This window comes from Convolutriloba macropyga, chromosome 14 (assembly GCF_964194025.1).
Source record: "Convolutriloba macropyga chromosome 14, txConMacr16.3, whole genome shotgun sequence".
NCBI classification, from domain to species: Eukaryota; Metazoa; Xenacoelomorpha; order Acoela; family Convolutidae; genus Convolutriloba; species Convolutriloba macropyga.
The window spans coordinates 14258986-14281316 of record NC_134481.1 but is presented as its reverse complement, the minus strand read 5'-3'; the positions used below and the strand labels follow the sequence as shown (position 1 = coordinate 14281316).

At 38.6% G+C, this 22331-nt stretch overlaps 4 protein-coding genes across 4 annotated transcripts in view; all 4 read right to left on the bottom strand.

Moving 5' to 3' along the window:
- LOC142353366 (kinesin-II 95 kDa subunit-like) overlaps positions 1–22331 on the bottom strand; it is a 437531-nt gene that overhangs the window by 34055 nt on the left and 381145 nt on the right. The gene's annotated exons all lie outside the window — the stretch shown is intronic.
- LOC142352862 (uncharacterized) lies at positions 5720–7310 on the bottom strand. Its single transcript, XM_075405016.1, has 2 exons — positions 6741–7310; positions 5720–5884 (listed from the first exon to the last, which is right to left on the bottom strand). The coding sequence occupies exons 1-2, from the start codon at positions 7308–7310 to the stop codon at positions 5720–5722; spliced, it is 735 nt and encodes a 244-aa protein (XP_075261131.1).
- LOC142352861 (uncharacterized) lies at positions 7975–8571 on the bottom strand. Its single transcript, XM_075405015.1, has one exon. The coding sequence runs from the start codon at positions 8569–8571 to the stop codon at positions 7975–7977; it is 597 nt and encodes a 198-aa protein (XP_075261130.1).
- On the bottom strand, positions 8803–9888 carry LOC142352860 (uncharacterized). The gene has a single exon (XM_075405014.1). It carries the CDS (start codon positions 9886–9888, stop codon positions 8803–8805), a length of 1086 nt encoding a protein of 361 aa, XP_075261129.1.

Sequence of the window (22331 nt, the reverse complement as noted above, 5' to 3'; positions counted from 1 at the left end):
GAATTCCTTGAATTCTGAAGGCTTTCAAGATATTGATGTACTTCCTTCTGTTCGTCAGACGTTTTCTGCACATTCAAAACTTTCTTAACTATCTTCTCTTCAAGGATTTTCTCCATGAATTCCTCAGTTTTCGCATCGCTGCCTGCAGGAGCAGCTTCGATTTTCTGATCGATCTGTTTGATTAGGGAATTCTCTATCTTTTTCAGGCTTTCGTTGAGCTTGTCAATTTTTCCTTCCACGTTCCCTTTTGTGCAGTTCTGGATGATTTGCTCTTTCTTCCCTTTATTCACGCATTCGTTACACAGGAGTAAAACAATACTCATCAGACTTGAGAGCACCTTCATGGCGTCCTCTTCCAATCCAGCACACTCCATGTGCATCTTCAATCCACAAGAGATACAGTTGTATACAGCTTCTCCTATTTTGATTTGACTTTTACATGTTTTGCATTTTCCTTCGGAGTTGCGAGACATTTTGCCCCACAATACTTCAGCCTATAAACTCAGCACGTGATACTAATACTCAGCACGTAATACTTTGAAAATCTATAAGCTTTTGCCAGTATGTTTTTTTGGAAGTGACAAAAGGCGGGACAATTTTGGGCCTCTGGTATCTATTATCTTGTTCCGTATCCACTACCCGCTTACATGACAAAGAATTCGGTCCTCCCGGCGCAAATATGAAAAGAAATTTGATTACAGAAACAATCATGAGGCCTATATGGGCTTCGCTCAACTTCGTTTCCTAAAGAGCAGCAAAACAAAGAAAACTCTCCATTCTCATTTGCAAAAATACTTTTAGTGGGAATTGCAGCTCGAAAATTTCCCTCAAAACTCGTCTCTTAGATCTTGAAGATCTCGGCGCCACATAATGTACCTTATGAACTCATCATTTGTTCAATTTATTGTCAGTGTTATTATCAGGAACTGTTCCCCATAAATGTAATTCATAAGAATGCGCTAAAACGATATTCAAAACTGTGAATAATTGACTTCTACTCAAAAAAAGTCAGTTCAAGGAGAGACATTGACAATTGAATAAGTTTTCAGGCAAAAAGAACGTTTTCGAAATACGTGCTCATCGTGCCTTTTGAATAAAACTGATAATGTCGTGGATTAAATTAATCTAATTCTGTCATTTGCTGTTAAATAACATCAACACTTTTCCTTTACTGCAATCCACAACTCCTTTTACACTCACTATACACATTCTATTTTTTGGACCCCAAAAAGTTTTCCGGTGAATGGCATTTATTTAATCTCTCTTTTATAAATGAGCTATGCGTTTTCTCTTTTCTTCTTATTTGCGCTCTTAGCAATAGTGTTGGAGAACTTCTGTTTTGCAGCGGCAAAGTATAAAAATTAACATCCAATTAAATATAAACATCCGGTAGGTCAACTGATGGCTGTGCCACAATGAACTATTATAATTATGCTCCACCAGAAATACACTGAACTGAGATTCGTTCATTGAAAACATAGCAGGCATATTGTCAGAAAAAACGCACTAGCTTCGTAGATCCACAGTCTCAAAAAGATAGTAAAAGAAATACACCAAAAAGGAACTGCCTTTTCTTAAATGCTCAGATATATTTTGATTAAAAATCTGTTCAACTGGAGTTTTTCCTTTATGCCCCCAGCTTAGTGGGCGCATATTATTTGCACATCCCTGACGCACGTGCCATATTTTTACACAATGCTTTACTACGTAATGGCACGTGCTCTGTAACGTACTGTGCAGAGGTAGGCACAAACGGAAAAGAACCATTTAGTTTATTGCTGCGCCTATTAGCTGATCTCAATCAACGGCCAATTAGAGTGACACACGCTCACTTAATATTCTCTTTGAATTAAAGTAAAGAAAATTCAATTTCAGAGTGAGGACGTCATTTTTTAGAGTGAGGCAAGTCACTTGACTAAATAAAAAACTCGGCCTAGATTGGTTATGAATGGACTAGGAAAACTATTCAGACAAAAATCAGATCCAAAAAATTTGAAAAAAAAAACAGTAGAAATCACTGTTGCAATGCTGCATGTGAAAAAAAAACCACAAGCGAGAAAGCACAATTTTATTCAAACACCGCTTTCTCACTCCATTTTGAAATTACATCGAAATAATTTTGCACCGCAAAATCCATTGCTTTTTTACCCAACTTCCTATTTCGGCGTGACAGAAATCATCACTTCTGTGCGGTGTTCCGCCTTCAGTTAATTTTGAATGTGTAGTGTTGGTGGTGCTGCGGCCGGGCGTCAGAGAAGCAAACTAATCAGCTTGCTTCACTGAGGCCATTGGTGGTGGTGTTTCAAAAACGACCCTTGAGTTATAGTTACTTTGGCACGATATGCCTGGGCTACCCTTTGCCCACTGTTGTTCCTTTTCAACAGTTAAAACTTTCTTGAGATTTGCTTCACAAATCTTCTTTTGCTACCGTGAAAAAGTCATCTATTTCCTAACCATTGAATTACATATATGTAATCAACATTATGACTTGGTGTTCAAAGTTACAGTTTTTTAGCACGTGCCTCTCCTGGTACACTGAGCCCCCATTTTTGGGCACCAAAAATCAGAAAGTTTGTGGTCGATCTGTTGTTGTTGTTGAAGTCTGTTTGAAGTTGCTCTTTGTCGTCTCGTCGTGTTCTATTTTGCTCTGTTGTGTCTTTTGTGTAGCTGAACTGTATTTCTTAATTCATCTGCTGATGATTATGTTGAAATGTTGTATTGAGTTGTGTCCTCAAAAAAACGCTGATCTTGAAGTTATGGACTCGTTCATATCTACAAGTATGTCTGTCCTGACGTTGATAATGTCTGCTGTTGATGAATGTGTTGACTGCTGTTCAAAAAATGCTGTTGCTTCTTCTGAAGTAATTCTTGCTGAAGTGTTTGTTGTTGTGAAATTTCTGCTGATGTCTTCCGTCGGTGTTGTCTGTAGATTGTTGCTGTGTACTGGTTGTCAACGTGCTGCTTGTAGTGCTATAAGAAAGAATTGTGTGCTGGTAAGTTGAATTGCTTTTGTGCTGATTGCGTTTGACTGTGTACAATTTTTTTTTGTGAATCAACTTTTGTATTGGCTGATTGGCGAATGTCAAAAAACTGATTGATGTCTGGAATTGTTGTTGTTGCTGGTCTGCTCGTTGAAGGATGCTGGTTGACAAATTGATGCTCCCCGTGTTCCCTGCGTGCCTTAATCTACCACTACCTTGTACCTATTGCCTACCTTTTACCTGTTTTTCCCTAATTAGAGTTTTGTGGGAATACCAAATGTTTTGTAATACATATTACCACGGATGTCTGGTTTTACCTAAGCTGTTTAGTGTCATCTAATCATTCAAAATACTGTTAGACTGTCAGTTTAACTCTCTGCTGTTTTGCTATAAGCTAATTATTTGTGCATTTCAAGTCCAAAACCTACCTAATGTCTAACCAGAATTTGTCTTCCTGTTAAAATTACCTACCTAAATTTTTATATTTGAAAGTATTTTCTAATGTACGCTAAATTTTGCTATTTTGAGTATCCTGTGAGTTACTTATTGAAATCCCTAATTGTACCTGAATAATACCTAAAAGTCCCTTTGAATTTCTAACTCATTGAACTGAACTTTAAACATTTCATCTTTCACTCTACTCTAATCCCAAAGCTGATATCAAGTTTGCTTTAGATTGTGCTTAAATTATTGTTCTCCATTTATTATTGATAACCTTTATGTTGATTTGTTGCTGATCAAACTAAGTTTAATAGCTGGTTTAACAAAATCCCCTTTTGTTGTTTTAACCAGGCAAGACCTTACCACATTATCTTTACCTTTATTTACCTTTTGTACCCTACCTACCGGACAAATACCCCTGGGTGTGTTGTTTTCTAGTATCCACACCATGTCCCCTACTTTAGTCCCGTCTACTGTTGAATGCCATTTTCGACGTTGTCTGAGTGTTGGCAGATAGTCTTTTAAAAGACGTGTCCAAAACTCGTTCATAATACTGTTGACGTTGTTCCATAGTTTTCCTGTTTCTCTGTCGTTGCTGCTAATTGTAGTTTCTAAATACACTCCTGTTGTCATTCCTGTCAAAAAATGTCCTGGTGTCAGGCTTTCCACATCGCGTACGTCACTGTTGACTGATGTTAGAGTTCTGCTGTTGAGTAGAGCTTCGACTTGGCAAAGACTATTGAAGAAGAGTCGTTTGCTCATCCCAATGAGGCGTTCCCATGTTCCACCAAAAGCTGCAGCTCCTGGTGGAATAAATTTCCATGCAATCTTTTTCGATTCCGCATATTTCTGTATCTCTGTAGTTGTGAAGCTGCTTTCCTCGAAGGTCTTTGCTGTACTGGTGAAATATAAAGCATTGTCACTGTGAATTCTTTCCGGTAGTCCTCGTCGGCTGAAGAATCGTTGAAATGCCATTATGCATGATTCCTTTTGCAAGTTTCTGGTTACTTCGATATGAACGGCTCGTATCGTCAGACAGGTGAACAAGCAACAATAAACTTTCATGGCTGTGTTGATCTGGCTGTAGATTTCAAAGGGCCCAAAAATGTCTACTCCGGTTTTCTTGAAGGCTACAGGTTTGACTGAGAATCGGTAGCTCGGAAGATCTGACATCTGAGTCTGGCTGTTGATTTGTCTCTGTCGTCTGCATTCGTAGCATCTTTTCGAGAGCTTCTTCATTACTGTTTTGCATTGAAGAACTCAAAAGTTCGACTGAATGATGTGTGTTTGCTGTTCAACTACAACATGACCATTGATGTTGTGTTGCAGTTCCAGAAAAAGACGAACAGTCCTGTTCCTGCCGTCTAAGATTATTGGCTTCTTTGTTGCTGTTGAAACTGGTGCACTGGTGCGACTAAATAAAAAACTCGGCCTAGATTGGTTATGAATGGACTAGGAAAACTATTCAGACAAAAATCAGATCCAAAAAATTTGAAAAAAAAACAGTAGAAATCACTGTGGCAATGCTGCATGTGAAAAAAAACCACAAGCGAGAAAGCACAATTTTATTCAAACACCGCTTTCTCACTCCATTTTGAAATTACATCGAAATAATTTTGCACCGCAAAATCCATTGCTTTTTTTACCCAACTTCCTATTTCGGCGTGACAGAAATCATCACTTCTGTGCGGTGTTCCACCTTCAGTTAATTTTGAATGTGTAGTGTTGGTGGTGCTGCGGCCGGGCGTCAGAGAAGCAAACTAATCAGCTTGCTTCACAGAGGCCAGTGGTGGTGGTGTTTCAAAAAAGACCCTTGAGTTATAGTTACTTTGGCACGATATGCCTGGGCTACCCTTTGCCCACTGTTGTTCCTTTTCAACAGTTAAAACTTTCTTGAGATTTGCTTCACAAATCTTCTTTTGCTACCCTGAAAAAGTCATCTATTTCCTAACCATTGAATTACATATATATAATCAACATTATGACTTGGTGTTCAAAGTTAAAGTTTATTGGCACGTGCCTCTCCTGGTACACTGGGCCCTCATTTTTGGGCACCAAAAATCAGAAAGTTTGTGGTCGATCTGTTGTTGTTGAAGTCTGTTTGAAGTTGCTCTTTGTCGTCTCGTCGTGTTCTCTTTTGCTCTGTTGTGTCTTTTGTGTAGCTGAACTGTATTTCTTAATTCATCTGCTGATTATGTTGAAATGTTGTATTGAGTTGTGTCCTCAATAAAACGCTGATCTTGAAGTTATGGACTCGTTCATATCTACAAGTATGTCTGTCCTGACGTTGATAATGTCTACTGTTGATGAATGTGTTGACTGCTGTTCAAAAAATGCTGTTGCTTCTTCTGAAGTAATTCTTGCTGAAGTGTTTGTTGTTGTGAAACTTCTGCTGATGTCTTCCGTCGGTGTTGTCTGTAGATTGTTGCTGTGTACTGGTTGTCAACGTGCTGCTTGTAGTGCTATAAGAAAGAATTGTGTGCTGGTAAGTTGAATTGCTTTTGTGCTGATTGCGTTTGACTGTGTACAATTTTTTTTGTGAATCAATTTTTGTATTGGCTGATTGGCGAATGTCAAAAAACTGATTGATGTCTGGAATTGTTGTTGTTGCTGGTCCGCTCGTTGAAAGATGCTGGTTGACAAATTGATGCTCCCCGTGTTCCCTACGTGCCTAAATCTACCACTACCTTGTACCTATTGCCTACCTTTTACCCGTTTTTCCCTAATTAGAGTTTTGTCGGAATACCAAATGTTTTGTAATACATATTACCACTGATGTCTGGTTTTACCTAAGCTGTTTAGTGTCATCTAATCATTCAAAATACTGTTAAACTGTCAGTTTAACTCTCTGCTGTTTTGCTATAAGCTAATTATTTGTGCATTTCAAGTCCAAAACCTACCTAATGTCTATCCAGAATTTGTCTTCCTGTTAAACTTACCTACCTAAATTTTTCTATTTGAAAGTATTTTCTAATGTACGCTAAATTTTGCTAATTTGAGTATCCTGTGAGTTACTTATTGAAATCCCTAATTGTACCTGAATGATACCTAAAAGTCCCTTTGAATTTCTAACTCATTGAATTGAACTTTAAACATTTCATCTTTCACTTTACTCTAATCCCAAAACTGATATCAAGTTTGCTTTAGATTGTGCTTAAATTATTGTTCTCCATTTATTATTGATAACCTTTATGTTGATTTGTTGCTGATCAAACTAAGTTTAATAGCTGGTTTAACAAAATCCCCTTTTGTTGTTTTAACCAGGCAAGACCTTACCACATTATCTTTACCTTTATTTACCTTTTGTACCCTACCTACCGGACAAATACCCCTGGGTGTGTTGTTTTCTAGTATCCACACCATGTCCCCTACTTTAGTCCCGTCTACTGTTGAATGCCATTTTCGACGTTGTCTGAGTGTTGGCAGATAGTCTTTTAAAAGACGTGTCCAAAACTCGTTCATAATACTGTTGACGTTGTTCCATAGTTTTCCTGCTTCTCTGTCGTTGCTGCTAATTGTAGTTTCTAAATACACTCCTGTTGTCATTCCTGTCAAAAAATGTCCTGGTGTCAGGCTTTCCACATCGCGTACGTCACTGCTGACTGATGTTAGAGCTCTGCTGTTGAGTAGAGCTTCAACTTGGCAAAGACTATTGAAGAAGAGTCGTTTGCTCATCCCAATGAGGCGTTCCCATGTTCCACCAAAATGTGCAGCTCCTGGTGGAATAAATTTCCATGCAATCTTTTTCGATTCCGCATATTTCTGTATCTCTGTAATTGTGAAGCTGCTTTCCTCGAAGGTCTTTGCTGTACTGGTGAAATATAAAGCATTGTCACTGTGAATTCTTTCCGGAAGTCCTCGTCGGCTGAAGAATCGTTGAAATGCCATTATGCATGATTCCTTTTGCAAATTCTGGTTACTTCGATATGAACGGCTCGTATCGTCAGACAGGTGAACAAGCAACAATAAACTTTCATGGCTGTGTCGATCTGGCTGTAGATTTCAAAGGGCCCAAAAATGTCTACTCCGGTTTTCTTGAAGGCTACAGGTTTGACTGAGAATCGGTAGCTCGGAAGATCTGACATCTGAGGCTGGCTGTTGATTTGTCTCTGTCGTCTGCATTCGTAGCATCTTTTCGAGATCTTCTTCATTACTGTTTTGCATTGAAGAACTCAAAAGTTCGACTGAATGATGTGTGTTTGCTGTTCAACTCCAACATGACCATTGATGTTGTTTTGCAGTTCCAGAAAAAGACGAATAGTCCTGTTCCTGCCGTCTAAGATTATTGGCTTCTTTGTTGCTGTTGAAACTGGTGCGTTGGTTAGTCTGCTATTTGATCGAAGGATACCATCTTCGTCTATTGAAGGTGTCAACTGAATCAATCTACTCCGTTTTTGAATGGCTTGTTGTGTGCTAGTTGATTTATGTCCTCGTCGAATGATTGTTGCTGAGATAGACGGAAAAGAAAGTTCTCTGCATCTATGATCTGCTGGTCCCATGTTCTCGTTTTGTTTCGGAGGTTTTTCATTTTGATGATGACGGCTCTTAGTTTCTACCACTGGCTAAACCGGTTGGCATCAATTAGGTCTTTGTCAATTGGCTGTCGTCGTGTTCCCTGAGACTTCTGTTCTGCGTTGTTCAAGAAAACAGTTTCGTGTTGTTGTTCGTCTGTTGTCGAGTTGTCGTTAGAAGATAGAAGAAACTGTGGTCCCTGTAACCAAAGAGATTTTTCTGTCATTTCTGTTGCTGTTAGTCGCCTCGTTGCATGATCTGCTGGGTTGTCCTTGTTGTTGACGTAGTTCCACTGATTGGTGTTTGTGAGATCCCTTATTTCGGCAATTCGGTTTCCGATGTACATCTTGTGTTTCAATTTGAAGTTCTTTATCCAACTGAGAGCCGTCGTGCTGTCACTCCACAGAAAGATATTGTCAAACTTGAAATCCATTTCATCCTCAATTGTTTTCTTCAATCTTGCCGCGTAAAGTGCTGCTTGCAGTTCTAGTCTGGGAATTGTTGTTTGACGTAAGAGTGCCACTCTTGTTTTTCCCCTGAGAAAACGAGTTGTGGTTTTTTGGTTCCTGGTTGTCTTGATGTATGCTACTGCTGCTGTTGCTTCCATTGATGCGTCGCAGAACACATGAAGTTCCATTGTGTCCCCAAGTGCTGTACCACCTACCAACCTGTTTACCCCTACCGTACCTATCTGTTCCGTTTCCTGTACCCAATCTTTGATGGCCTTTCCATTGTCTCCACCGATAGCTTTGTTCCATTCGCGTCCATGTTTCCAAAGCTCTTGCAGTAGAATCTTAGCTCGGATGAGGAATGGCGAAATGATTCCCAAAGGATCGTAGAAATTTGACACCAATGAGAGAAACTTGCGTTAGGTCCAAGTTTTCCTGTCCAGGTTCCTTCTGTCTTTCGCTTTGAACATTATTTTGTCTTCGTCTAAGCTCCTGTAAACTCCAAGTACTCTTTGATGAAAACCTTTACTGAAGAGCTCCTCCACTGGTTTGCATAGATCATCTTGCATCTGCTCACAAAACTCACGGCTGTTGCTGCACCATTTTGTCAGATTGAATTTACCATTCTTCAGAGTATCCTTGACATCCCTGGCTGTGGTGAAAGCTGTGATGTCGTCGCTAAAAAATGCAATCGTGTCATCCATATAGAATGTCCGCTGAATGATCTCTAGAGAATTTGGGTGATCTTCGATGTCGTCTTTGGCTGTCTGTTGCAAAACAAAATTTGCGCAAGCTGGTGAGTCCCTGGCTCCAAAGATGTGTCGTTGGTATTCGTACACCTCTAATTCTGAGCTGTTGGGTTTTCTCCCCATGAATCGTAGATAACGTCGGTCCTGTTGTCGTACTCCGATTTGCATAAACATCGCTTCGATGTCTCCCTGGATGGCAATGGCTCCCTGTCGGAACCGTAGCAAAATTCCAAGCATATTCCCGAGGAGGTCAGGTCTAGCTAAGAGTTTGTCATTGAGGCTTGTTCCGCTTTGTGGTGCTTTGGCATTGCAGATTCTTTGTATCTTGTCGGGTTTGTTTGGGCTGACAAGACCATAGTGTGGCATGTACCATTCTGTATCTTTCTGTCTATGGAAAGGTACTTTTGCAATGTAACCTTTTTCCAGGTCTGCTTGAATGCCCTCACTGTATTTCTTGTACTGTTCAGGTTTCTTCTGTAGTCTGTTGACAAGATGATTCAAATGAGTCAAGGCTTGCGACCGGTTGTCTGTTAAACTGCTGTCGTCTTTCCAGAGAAGTCCCATTTCATAACGTCCATCTGTTTGTCTCACGCATGTTGTGTTAAGTATCTTGGTGGCCAACAAAACTTCTGGATAATTTGACTTGGTTTTGGATTCCAATGGAATTGTCTCTGCTTTCCACCAATGAGAAACTTCTTCGTTGAGGTCATTGTCTTGTTCGAGGCAATTGCTGCAAAACAAAGCAGTATGATGCATTGAATGTTGTATTTTGCTGTCATCCAGTACTGTATGAGGTCCAGAAATAGTTCAACCAAGTTTGAAAAGACTTGCGCTTGGTGCTGATGATGGTCCTTCTTCCATTCTGACTGGTGAGATAAGGTTAATGTTGTCCTGTCCAATCAATACTCTGACTTCGAGATTATCCAGAGTTGGCATATTGACATGTCTAAGGTGGTCATACTTTCTGGCAATGTCTCCCGGGTGCTCCCCCAGATTTGGAAAATTGATGTTTTCCACTACGTATATCTGTTTGAGGTTGTAGCGTTCGTCGTCTTCCAAATTCGAAATTTCTGTTGACGTTGTGTAACACGATTTTGTGTCTGTTCCGTTGGCTCCCTCCAAGACAAGTTGTTGACGTGTTTCTTTCTGAAGGCGTAGTTCGTTGGCTGTCTTCGAGAGAAGTATTGTCAAGCTGCTTCCTGGGTCGATGAAGACGTATGTGCGAACTTTATTCTCCTTGTTATAAAAAATAACTGGCGTGACATAGAGAAGATTCGTTGTTTTGGTTGCTGCTGTCGTGTCCTTTGTTGTGGTTGTATCTTTGTTGCTGATGACAGCAAATGAGTTACCATTTCCTCTCGATTTGTTCGATTGAGAGTTTGGCGGAACAATTGAGGTCAGTGTTTGTCCGTATCTACTGTTGGCACCGTGTAACATAGTGTTGTGTCGTTGTCCACATCCTTGCTCCCTGCAATTAGAGATTGAAGGACAGTTGTTGGCTCGATGTTTCGCTCCCAAACAATTTCTGCAAAGGTTCAACTGATAAACAGTTTTAGTTTTTCGTCTGCTGTCTTTGCTTTAAACGTTGGGCAATGGAATAACTGATGATTACCGTCGTTGAAGACACAAGGCAGAGGCTGGTTGTTGCTGTTGCTTCCTCTTGTTGCTTGAAACATTTGTGTTGTGCTCTGCTGGTTATACTGGTTCTTATTGTTGTTGTTGCTAAAGTTGTTTATGTTCTGTGTTGGTTGTTGTTGCTGCTGTTGTTCCCTGTTTGGACGAGTTGGTTGTTGATGAAATTGTCAGTTTCCATTTAAGCTGAAATTTAGTTGATGTGTATAACTGTTTGTGCTGAGACTAGTATTGCTTTGTCCTTGATGCGTTGAGCGTTCTTGTGCTTCTGCTTTTTCTTTAATCCATTGGTTGAAGTCTGCAACTGTCGGCTGTTGATTTCTTCGTCGTAAAACAAACTGATTCCATTTGAATTATTCGCTGTAAGGTAGTTTGTCGGTTGCATGCTTCAAGATTGTCGTGCTGTTGAGATCGGCTTCGAAGTTGAGTTCTTGTAGTGTCCTTGTCAAGGTGTTAATGAATGCGGAAAAGTTTACAATTGTCCAAGGAAGAGATGTCGTTGGTGGCCTGTAGTTGATGAGTTTCTCCAACAAATTGCTGATGATGACCTTTGGGTTCCCAAACCGCTGTTTCAACTTGTTTATTGCATCTTTGTACAGGTGTCCGTTGCAGGCAAATCCTTCGATTGCTGTTTTGGCTTTTCCAATTACAAGTCCCTGTAGATAGGCGATCTTCTGTCCATCACTGAGCTGAGTGTCTCCAATGATGAAACTGAAACGGCTGTACCAATCTGCCCATTAGCTCGGGTCACCGTTGAACTTCTGAAGATCCTTTTTGGAAGAGCTTCCACATAAGGCGTATAGAAAGGAACTGGTTGTGATAACGTTGTTGACAATTGTTGTGGTTGTTCTGTTGGCTGATTGAATGTTTGTGTGTCCCCCATTCCAGTAACTCTGTTCTGCTGGTCGTTTAGGCTGCTTGAGTAAGCTAGTCTATCATACCAAAAGCTGTTGAGGTTGTCACGTTGAGTGGAATTGCTAGTTTCTGGTTGATCGTTGCGTAAACTTCTGTTAACGGATGTTTGCTGTTGTCCAATTGCTCTAGTGTTGATGTTGTTGTTGGTTGCTGAGTTATCCGCTGTCGAGTTGGCTGTTACTGTTGTCTCGTTGTTGTCTTGTGTGTTGAAATCTGTTGTGGTGTTTTCTTGCGAAAGGTGATTCTGAATTTTAATTTTCATGTCGTCGATGTTGTTCCACGTGTCAGTGATTTTTCCGATGTACTCCTCGTGCTGATCTTCGTCAAGATGTGAAATCAACTCGTAACTGGTTTCCTCGAACTCCGAAAATGTTACCGCTGCCTTTTCATGAACATTCTTCGCTGCGTTTATGTTCCCACTGTCAATCATGTCGCTCATGGTTTGCAGGTTCTTCGCAATTTTCTCCCCCATCACACTGATTTTTGCTTTTAAAACGGGTGGTTGCATGGTTCTGTTCGGCATTGCTGTCAGGAGGTTTGTATTCTGCTTTGCATTTTGGTTGTTGAATTGTTGACTGTGTTGGGGGGTCTTTATTGTCCGGTGGGGGGATGGGTCTTGGTCTTTGGGGATGATTCGTGGTCTTTGTCTTTGCCTTTGCCCTTTCCTTTGCCTTGAGGTTGCGCGTTCGAGCTTGGTTAGGGGGGGGTCACCAGAAAAAACTCTGCGGTGTTCCGCTTTCAGTTAATTTTGAATGTGTAAAGTTGGTGGTGCTGCGGCCGGGCGTCAGAGAAGTAAACTAATCAGCTTGCTTCACTGAGGCCAGTGTTGGTGGTTTTTCAGAAAAGACCCTTGAATTATAGTTACTTTGGCACGATATGCCTCGGCTACCCTTTGCCCACTGTTGTTCCTTTTCAACAGTTAAAACTTTCTTGAGATTTGCTTCACAAATCTTCTTTTGCTACCGTGAAAAAGTCATCCATTTCCTAACCATTGAATTATATCTATAAAATCAACATTATGACTTGGTGTTCAAAGTTACGGTTTTTTAGCACGTGCCTCTCCTGGTACAACTTCAATTAGACTTCAAAAATCATAAAAATTTGCCAGATAATTATACAGAAAAGACAGAGCGCCCTACTACAAATCAAAATCGTTGAATTGTAAAATCCAGAGAAGGTCAATAGAAGACCCAGCTAACACTTTACGGCAATCAATAACTAAAGCAATTGTAATTTTCGATTAAATTGAGTTATGGCTTCGCAGCAGAAAGCTGCCGGGCACATTTGGTTCCCTTCTTTCTATCTAAAACAGTGTCCACTAATTTCTGCACATGCTGCAGTCGGAGAAAAACTGCCGCCTGCAGACGTTGAATTCAGAAAACCCGGTGTTTACTGATTTCCGATCAAGTTGAGCAGCCTACTTGTTAATCCAGACAAACTTGAAGTCATCATACTTATCGAGTCGATTTTTTAATCTACACGTTCTGTAGAAGAGCCCGCCTCTAGTTTTCTCCGTTCGTTTTTTCAATAGTAAAACACGCTCCTACAGACTATCTTTCTACCAGTTACCGAAGTTATAGTGTATTGAAAAAAATCAAGAGTCACGTATACTTTTCCCCAGGTACTTTGATTTAATGTTACAGCAGACAGCTAAACAGTTTAATCGCTTTCCCCTTGAAAGCGATTTCTCATTTTAACAGCTTTGCCATCTCATTGTTATCTACTCGGCCATCTCGTAGTTCAGCAGCCGGGGTGTTTTTTCAGAAAATTTTTCTAAGATATGTCGACGATAGTGTGAGAACAGTTAGAGGTGATACCAAAGAGCTGTTAGATAAGGTCATTAACCTGCATCCAAATACTCCATCTACATTAGAAACAACGGATGACAAAAACAGCTTGCCATTTCTGGACATGTCATTTATCGTACAACCAGATGGTACAATTTTTTGCACGTGGTAACAAAAACCATCAGATACTGGAAAAATTCAGAACTATAGTAGCTGTGCACCCCTTCAACATAAGAAAAGCATAATACAGGGAACAATACACCGCCTTTTTTTACACAACCACTCCATGAAGCATTAATCAAAAATGAAAAAATTTGGGAACGTAATCAATATCCTAGGCATTGGGTAGAGAAAATCGTCAAGGATACAATTAACCAGCTGCGAAAGAAAGAACTAAAAAAATATAGAACGCTTGCGTAGTCGCTTAACAACAAAAAAAACTGAGAAACAACTATTTGTATTACAGTACAGGGGCAACATTTCTAAAAAAAATTGTAAAGAAGCTGAACAAAATTTGTACTGTCAAGACAAATTTCACCAATTGGAAACGTAAGAGCTGTTTACTTAGCCTTAAGTCTAGCTTTGATAAAGATCCCAAATCGCACGTGGTTCATGAACTCACTTGTAAGGGATGCAAGTCCATCTATGTAGGGCAGACATGCCGACATATTACAACAAGGGTTGCAGTGCATACCAAGGCGGACTCACCGATGGTAATACACGCAATTGAGTGCAACGGTGATAAAACAGTTTTCCAGTAGAAGATATTATTCAGTGCGTCGACCAATCTAAGCTAATGACACTAGAGACGCTTTATATAAGAAAATTGAAACTGGCCATCAACACCCCCGAAGAAAACTGAACACGAGAACTGACACTGAAAGCTTAGTTTGGAGATGAAATTCCAACTTGAAGGAGAGACATGTAACAAAACGAAAAATTCAACGTTAAAATTCAACAAAACGAAATAAGTTTAAAGTAATTAATGCATGGCTTCGAAAAAAACATGTCGATATGCGTCTGATACATGAAATCAAAAAGATACATGTACTCAGATATAAAATTTTGTAGAAACGACTATAGAGATGTAAAAATTCGCATTTAATTTTCTTGAATTAGTGAATTTTAGTGATTTGCTTTTTATTTTTTGGCTTTTCACTTTAGCAATTTGTATTCTTTATAACCTGACGATGAACTCAGAGTTCGAAAATGTTTGTGAGAAAATTTTTAACTGACATTCTTTTTTTACGTCTCCATTTTCTTTTTTAGTTTTCCTATTTTTTTTTCTATTTGTTTATATTTCTCTCATTTTGAAAACTAAAAATTCTTTCATTATTGAAGAAGTTTTCGTTGTCTGTATTTTTTAAAATGTTTCACAAAAATTTCCGATGAGTGCTCTGTTACATCGAAAATAATCAATGCCTTCTTTAAATTTTCTGATCAAAGATCAGACATTTTTTATCTTGAACACTGATAAGGCTGATAAATTTTTCAAATATCGTTCATTTGGACGGTTTTTTTGAAACTCAAAGCTTTTTTCGAACATTTGACTGATTTTTCTTTGTTTTTGCTCACATTTTAATTATTTCTTCTCATTTTCAACATTGCGAATTTAGAGAGAGAGAAAATTTTCAAAGTGTTGCGCTTGGTTTTTCTTAGATGCAGAGAAGAGAGAATTGTGGATTAAAAATTCAATTCATTTAAAAAACGAAAGTTTTTGATCGTTCCGTTCATTTTCAAGTTTAACAATTGTACAAAGTTAATTACAAAGTAAATGAACTTGTCTTTGACCCTATTTAATTAATTCTTAGTAATGAGTAAAATTAATAACGAACTTTTTTTTTTCTTGAAATCACATCCACAGATTTTTTTATTTACATTTATTACAAAATAATTAATTCAGTCTTTATTCCAGAGTTTTTGAAAACCCCGGGTATTTTGTTTTCTGATCCTGAAAAGAAGATTTTGCTTTCATTCTTATCTAATGTTACCTTTATTGTTTGTTGGGGTTGACCAAAATCCAAAAGAACACGTACCAGAATAAATTTTGATTTTAACAAGTCGTTTTTTTGGATTTGAGCTAATACTTCACGGTCAAATCCCGACCCCGGTTCTCTTCGCACGTTTTAAGTTGCAGTTGCAGATTTTTGATGTAGATCTCTTCTATTGCCATTAGTTTTTCAACCCCGCAACATGCAACTAAAATCTTCATTCAATGTTATGCGCATGTGCTGTACCTCAACATTCAAGGTGTTATCTCAATGGGGAATCTTTGAACGGGGAAACCTCTAGTTGCAACACGTTGGCTGGTTTCGCCAACGTAAATAGATCTGCATCAATTACATTTAACTTCTTATACCAAATGCGATTTCAGATATTTATTGAAAATCAATCTCATGGTGTGCTGAAAAGTTCTTAATTTATTCTCGTGAAAATGATTTAAATATCGCAAATTTTTTTCAGTCTTCAAAAGTGATGTTTCCTCTCTATGGAACAAAAAAACAGTTTAAGTTGATTTTTGTCGAGACTTTTATTGTTTTGGTATGTTGGAGGTTTGCTGTAAGCTTTTTTTGTGATCATTTTATCCAACGTCTCATTAACAATACTGGTTGTCTACTCAGTTGTATATGAATTTTCAGTGCTGATCTCTTGATTTTTTGAAAGAACTACATCATGGGAGTGCAAGTCACTGATTGCATTGATAATCCTATGGACAGTCCCCGGAAACACAATTTTGTTTTGTCGTAACGGTGCACAGCTATGGTAATTTAAGATTATGCCGTTAATATTTGATTTGTGATATCAATGACAGCTATTTCCTCTATTATCGTTTATATTTATATTAAGATATAGGAAAATCTGGTCTCCACTACCGTTTGGTGTCTCAAGAGTTAATTGTAGGACTTCGTGAGGAGAATTTGCATAATCGAAGTAAGTTAGAGGGTTCACCTCGACAGTTCACACTAAGTCATCAAAGCTAACTTCAATTCCTGTGTCTCCTCCGTTGTACATTTTCCTGCACAATAGGAACAGATTCATACAATTTCCTGCATTTTCATATACTCCATGTCAGTGATGCCCTGGCATTTTGCATGAAACCAGTTTTTGCATGATTCGCACGCGACACTTTTCCCCCGTAAAATAACGCGTCGGTTAAAATCAATGCATATTGCTTTCATGTGAGAAATTTTGTTTTCCCCTCCCTTTTTTGGTTTCTGCAAGGATTTTTAAAAGATCTTATCCACAAATTTGCCAATATTACCGAAAGCGACGCACCCATTTCCAAACCGTCCGATTGAGTGTACCATTATTTATTACACATAAAGTATATATTCGCGCCCGCTAGTCTCAAAAAAATCGTCATAGTTGACCTCGAAAGCTCACAAAGCTCGTCACTGAAGTACAGTTCATCCAGCTTACATTTATTGGCTTCGTTGACTGGTAAATTGGTATACAACCTCATAAAATTGAGAGAAACTATTAGACAATCTTCCTTCAAATTGGTAGCCTCTAAAACCGCTCTGGAATCGTTTGAGTTAGTCTCAATATTAGCACCTGGTAAACTCTGGAAAGAAAGAGACATTTTTTGAGGTTCTCGTAACTGCTATGTGGTATCTATAGAACAGGCCGCAGCGGCGTAACTTTTTTATGTACTTTTGCAAGTCCATAAAGCCTGACTGGTTTCGATACAGTTGTTTGATCCTGTGATAAATCTTCATTTATCTCTCCCTGTTCCATTAGCTGTTTTTATTGTTAGCTCGTCACTTTCTCCATTACGGCACTCAAAGTGACTGGCACTAAGGATGTCATATAGTGAATTCGAGTATGTTATCTCTTTCATAACACAAAAACCACAACTGTTATCAAATGGTACAGCAAGTAATTCTTGTTCTTTCAATAACTCATTAACTGTTTAAACCCCTCTATCCATTGGTGTCTCACGTATATTCTTGGCGTACCATTTTGCCGACACTTCTATATCACATAAATTTTCAGTAATATTGACTCCTAACTCACGAACTGATCTGTCAACATCCGCATGCTTTGGTTGCTTTGGTACAAATGAAGGGATGTCCAGGACAAATTTTGGCAGTTCAACGCAGTCCAATGTAGCATTATTAATATGAGATTCATTCTCCAAAGGCCTGTCTTGTCTCTCAGACAACTTTGCTAGCTTCTGGTTAAGTCTCCTACTAATCAATTTGGAATGCTAGCTCATTTCATTTTCTTTGCTGTACACAATCGATTGTAAAAATTCTTTTTTCACCTTTTTCCTGAGAATGTCACTATCCTCTTCAAATTTTTCATCGAAAAGTCTACGGCCTTGATCAGTACGACCTATTTCTTTCTTCCAGAGCTTAGGCTAAAATTTGTGCACCAGTTTTTGTTATAAATTTGTTTTTGGGAATTCGAAACTTCGAAAGATACGAAATTATATACCGTTAGAATTACATTTACAGCAATAAAGACACATTCAAGACATCCAGTAAATTCAAACTTTAGTCCGGAGGTTTCAAAATGATCGGATTTTTTTTTATTTCTGAACAGAATTACCCTCGGTCCTACTTGTTGCAACTCTTCAGTTGCTTGGGTTGAAGAAATTTCGAATTAACAAGTACAGGAACAATTTTCGAAAGCCGAACACAATAATTTTGTTTCTTTTGGACCAATACTTTTATTTTTATTTTCGCCCCCAGTACTCAAGGTGAGTTTTTAGTTCTTGCAGTGACCCTCAAAGTTTTCTTACCCATGCTAACCAAAATGTTAATGCGGAAGTCTTCAAAAATTAGATTTTAAAGTACTTTTAACAAAAAAAAAACATGAAAGTGACAGCTAAAAACTCTGATTTATTACTTATTGTTCATGAGACAGTACATATAGCCACTTATCACAAGAATTTATAGTTCAATTAGAACCGAGATTAAGTCAGAGAAGATCTATGATACAGAAAGTCATCATTGGTACCAAGAATTGCGTTTGGGCAAGACAAACAGAGCAAGGTCTCTGGGCCAAGTTATCTTGGTAGATGAAAAAAAAATAACTTTGGGGGCAATACTGGTAACATTTGACTTTCATACTAACTGCCAAACCTATTTCAGAGTTCTCCTTCCCTACATTTTACTTTTAATTAGGGTGAATAGTAATTATCATTCCTCGAGATAAATTTTACTTTTTATTATGAATTCAACTAGTTGAAACCTTTTAAATTTATCAGAAGTACTCGGAGGGGATTTTAGAACCCCAGATAACTACAGGGGATTCTATATCGGCGACAAAAATGTGATCAATCCTACACCTTTAACCAATGTTCAACAAAAAAGAATATGCTAAAAGGGAAAGTTATTGAGAGAGCAATAACTAGTTGTTACCGGAGAACAACGGGAGCACATTCATACTAGAATCTAAGCCAATAACAGTCTATTTGAGCTGAAACGCCAACTCAAGCAAATGCGACCCGACTGCCAGTCCGGTCAAACAGCGTCTAACGCTTTGTCTGTGATGCTAAAATCAGATCTAAAAATGTCGTGGACAACAAGGGGGAGTTGGAAGCAGCTCGTGAAAAGGTTTTTAGAACAGCAGCAAATTTCAAGAGTTAAGAAACTAAATTATAGGCGGAGATAACGCAAACGAGCTGATTGGAAAACGATGGCAGGAGAAGGAGAAGAAATCGCCCTGCAAAGACCCGCTATCATATATGATCTTCTTTGTGTGGCACTTACTGCATATTTGGAGGAAATTCAACGGCGTTTCAAAAACATGGCTCTGTGGATTCACCTTGATAAAATGAAGAACAACGGAAGCATTTTCGCGCTTGAATCAAAACTATTTACGGCATTTTTGAGTTGGAACGACAACTTCAGCAAATACGACCGGACTGTGAGTACACTTGAACTGAACCAGACGCTTTATATATGCAGCTAAAGATAGCTCTTAAAATGTTTTTGGAAAACGTTGTGAAGCTCGAGGCAGCTCGTAATATGTTTTTGAAAACGGCAGCAGAACTCAAAATTTCAGAAAATAAAATGCAGGCGGAGATAAACGCCAACAAGATATTCATAAAACAACTCCAAGAGACGGAAAAGATTTCTCCCTGCAAAGAACCGCTATCCATATGTTTGGTTGCCATCTACTGCATCTATGGGGGAAATTCATCTGCGCGTCATAAATTTGGCTCGATGGATTCACTCTGATAACAGAGGCGACACAGCAAATTTCAGTCAATGCTTTTTAACGCGCAGATTTAGAATGACAATTTAACGCGCAGGTTTAGGGCCTATTATTCATGACACAGTATACATAACCATTTGTCAAAAAACTATGGTTTAGAAATCAAAACCGTGATTATGACAGAGATTATGAGATTAAATATGATGTACAACGTTATCGTTGGTACCAAACACTGCTTTTTGGAAGGACAATCAAAGCAAGGTTTTTGGGGACCAAGTTATCTTGGTAAATGAACATGAAAACAACGCCGGGGCTATACCGGTAAATTATGACTATCACAGTTCATAATTACCATTAAATGCATTTGAGGGTTTGCCTTCTCCACATTTTAATTTTGAAAAGCCTGAATAGTAATAAATATTCTTCGAGCTGAACTATATTTTGAATTTTTGAATTCAACTATTTGAAACCTTTGAAATTTATCAAAATCAATTGGAGGAGATTTTTAGAACCCAGTTATCTACAAAGGATTCTATATTGGCGACGAAGATAGATGTGATCTGTCCTACAACATTAAGCCAAAGACTGCCCTTACTATTTAGGTTTATAATCGGATGAAACTCCGGGTAGAAAACAAAGAAAAGTTGGGACCTCCTTTTCTACAAATGCAGCAGCAACCTGAAAGTGTTCAAAAAGAAAAGAAAAAGCTAAAAGGGCAAATTGATGAGTTAAGTCAGCAGCTAGTCATTGCTGAAGAACAATGGAAGCATTTTCGCGCTTTATATGTGCAGCTCAAAACAGCTTTAAAAAATTTTGGAAAACGTTGTGAAGCTCGAGGCAGCTCGTAAAACGTTTCTGAAAACGGCAGCAAAATTTAAAATTTCAGAAATTAAAGTACAGGCGGAGATAAACGCCAACAAGATAATCAGAAAACGACAACAGGAGAAGCAGAAAAATTCGCTCTTCAAAGAACCGCTATCGATATGTTTGAGTGCCAACTACTGCATCTATGTGTGAAAATAAACTGCGAGTCAAAAACTTGGCTATGTGGATTTACTCCTGATAACGGAGGCGACAATTGGATGAGGGAGCGCGAAACATAAGAAACTCACAATTGGAAGTTCCCGGTGGAGTTATTACTGAGTGGAACATAATGCGTTTACACAGGAAGGCACTTTTATGGAGCCTAAACTTCTCCCAAACATTTATGGCTTAATTTTCATGAGACAGTATTTTTAACTACTTCTCAAAAAAATTTCTGGTTCAAACCAGTTCTTTTGTGATTTTTTTTAAATGTCTCATTGTTAATACTGAATGATCAATCAGAATGGCTCCTCAATCAGATTTGCGGTGGCGTTGAAAGTTTTGTGTTAGCGTTGCTGGTGGCATTGAAAGCTTTTTGTTTAGTTCCTTGAAAAAATTTGTAATTTTGTAATGATAGTCAAGGAAACTGCATATTATGCAAGACTCAGTTGACAATTTATATCAATGACAGCAATTTTTCCATCGTCGTTCACGCTTATGTGCAGAACTAGAAAAAGCAGGTTCCCATCACCATCGGGTGTCTCAAGAGTGGATGAGAAATTTTTGTGAAGTTCAATAGCAAACTATGGGTAATTTTGGTGATTGCCCCCAACAGTGCACACCATGTTATCCATATAGCTCTTGGATCGTTTTAACTCCTGTATGTCTTCTGATGTCTTTTTTTTAGTACAATAGGAACAGATCAAGACAATTTCCTAAAAATTCTAACACTCCAAGTCAGTAACACCCTAAGAGTTTTCACAAAACCAGTTTTTACATGCCTCGCACTTCACTTACTTCAATCTGAAACTAACGAGTTGTTTAAAAACGATGCAGCTTCCCATCAAGTCAGGAGTTTTTGTTCTCCCCACCTTCATTGGAATTATGCACAAAGTTTGAATAAGACCATCCACAAAAATGTCAGGAGAACGGCCAATGAAGCATCCATCTCCGAGCCTTCGCATTGGGTGAACCAATATTTCTTTTAGAATTAACGTGAATTTTTGTTTAAGCTAATGTCAAAGAGCTCTTCCCAGCTGAACACAAAATCTCCAGAACTTCGTCACGGGAGTACAATTCTGTACGAGTACTTTCAATTGTCTCCTCGAGTGGTACCTTGTTGTTCGAGCTTTTAATATCGATAAAAACTATTGCTATTGACAAATACTGCGGCTCATCTTCCGCCAATAAGATTTTGCAGATTTTAGAGCAGCTCTGGTATTCTTTCGGTTTTCTCATTTATTCGGCTTCCACCTGACTTCTGGAAAAAAAGAGATAAAAATTGACCATCTCATTGACCATCTTGTAACTGCTACCTGGTTTTGTCAGAATAGGCCGCGGAGGAAAACCGTTTTGGTGTATCTTAGCAAATAAATAAATTTAGGCTGGTTGTTCAGTTGTTTTGAGCTTTTGCGAAGTTTTTTCACTTAGCGTTCCCTGTTTCCTTAGTTGCTGCAAACTGCTTTAATCTGTTTTTCAGTTTTCATGGTTGGTTTATCATTGTCCGCATTACGGACCACGTATTGACTGGCACTAAGAATTTCAATTAGTTTGGCGATTCAACAACACCCTATGTAAGAGCATTGTTATTGCAGCCATTCAGCAAAAGATTGTTTTGTCTCTCTGCCATTTTGTTGTGAACTCTCTGTTTCTGGTGCTGTACAGTTTCAGCTA

Bases quoted from the DNA above. Each gene is read 5' to 3' on its own strand.
- LOC142352862 (XM_075405016.1), bottom strand. From the start codon at position 7,310: ATGGCATTTCAACGATTCTTCAGCCGACGAGGACTTCCGGAAAGAATT. The intron at 5,885-6,740 runs GTAGGTAGGGTA...TCTTTCTTATAG, and splicing joins CACCCAGGGGTATTTGTCCG to CACTACAAGCAGCACGTTGA.
- LOC142352861 (XM_075405015.1), bottom strand. From the start codon at position 8,571: ATGGAACTTCATGTGTTCTGCGACGCATCAATGGAAGCAACAGCAGCA.
- LOC142352860 (XM_075405014.1), bottom strand. From the start codon at position 9,888: ATGCATCATACTGCTTTGTTTTGCAGCAATTGCCTCGAACAAGACAAT.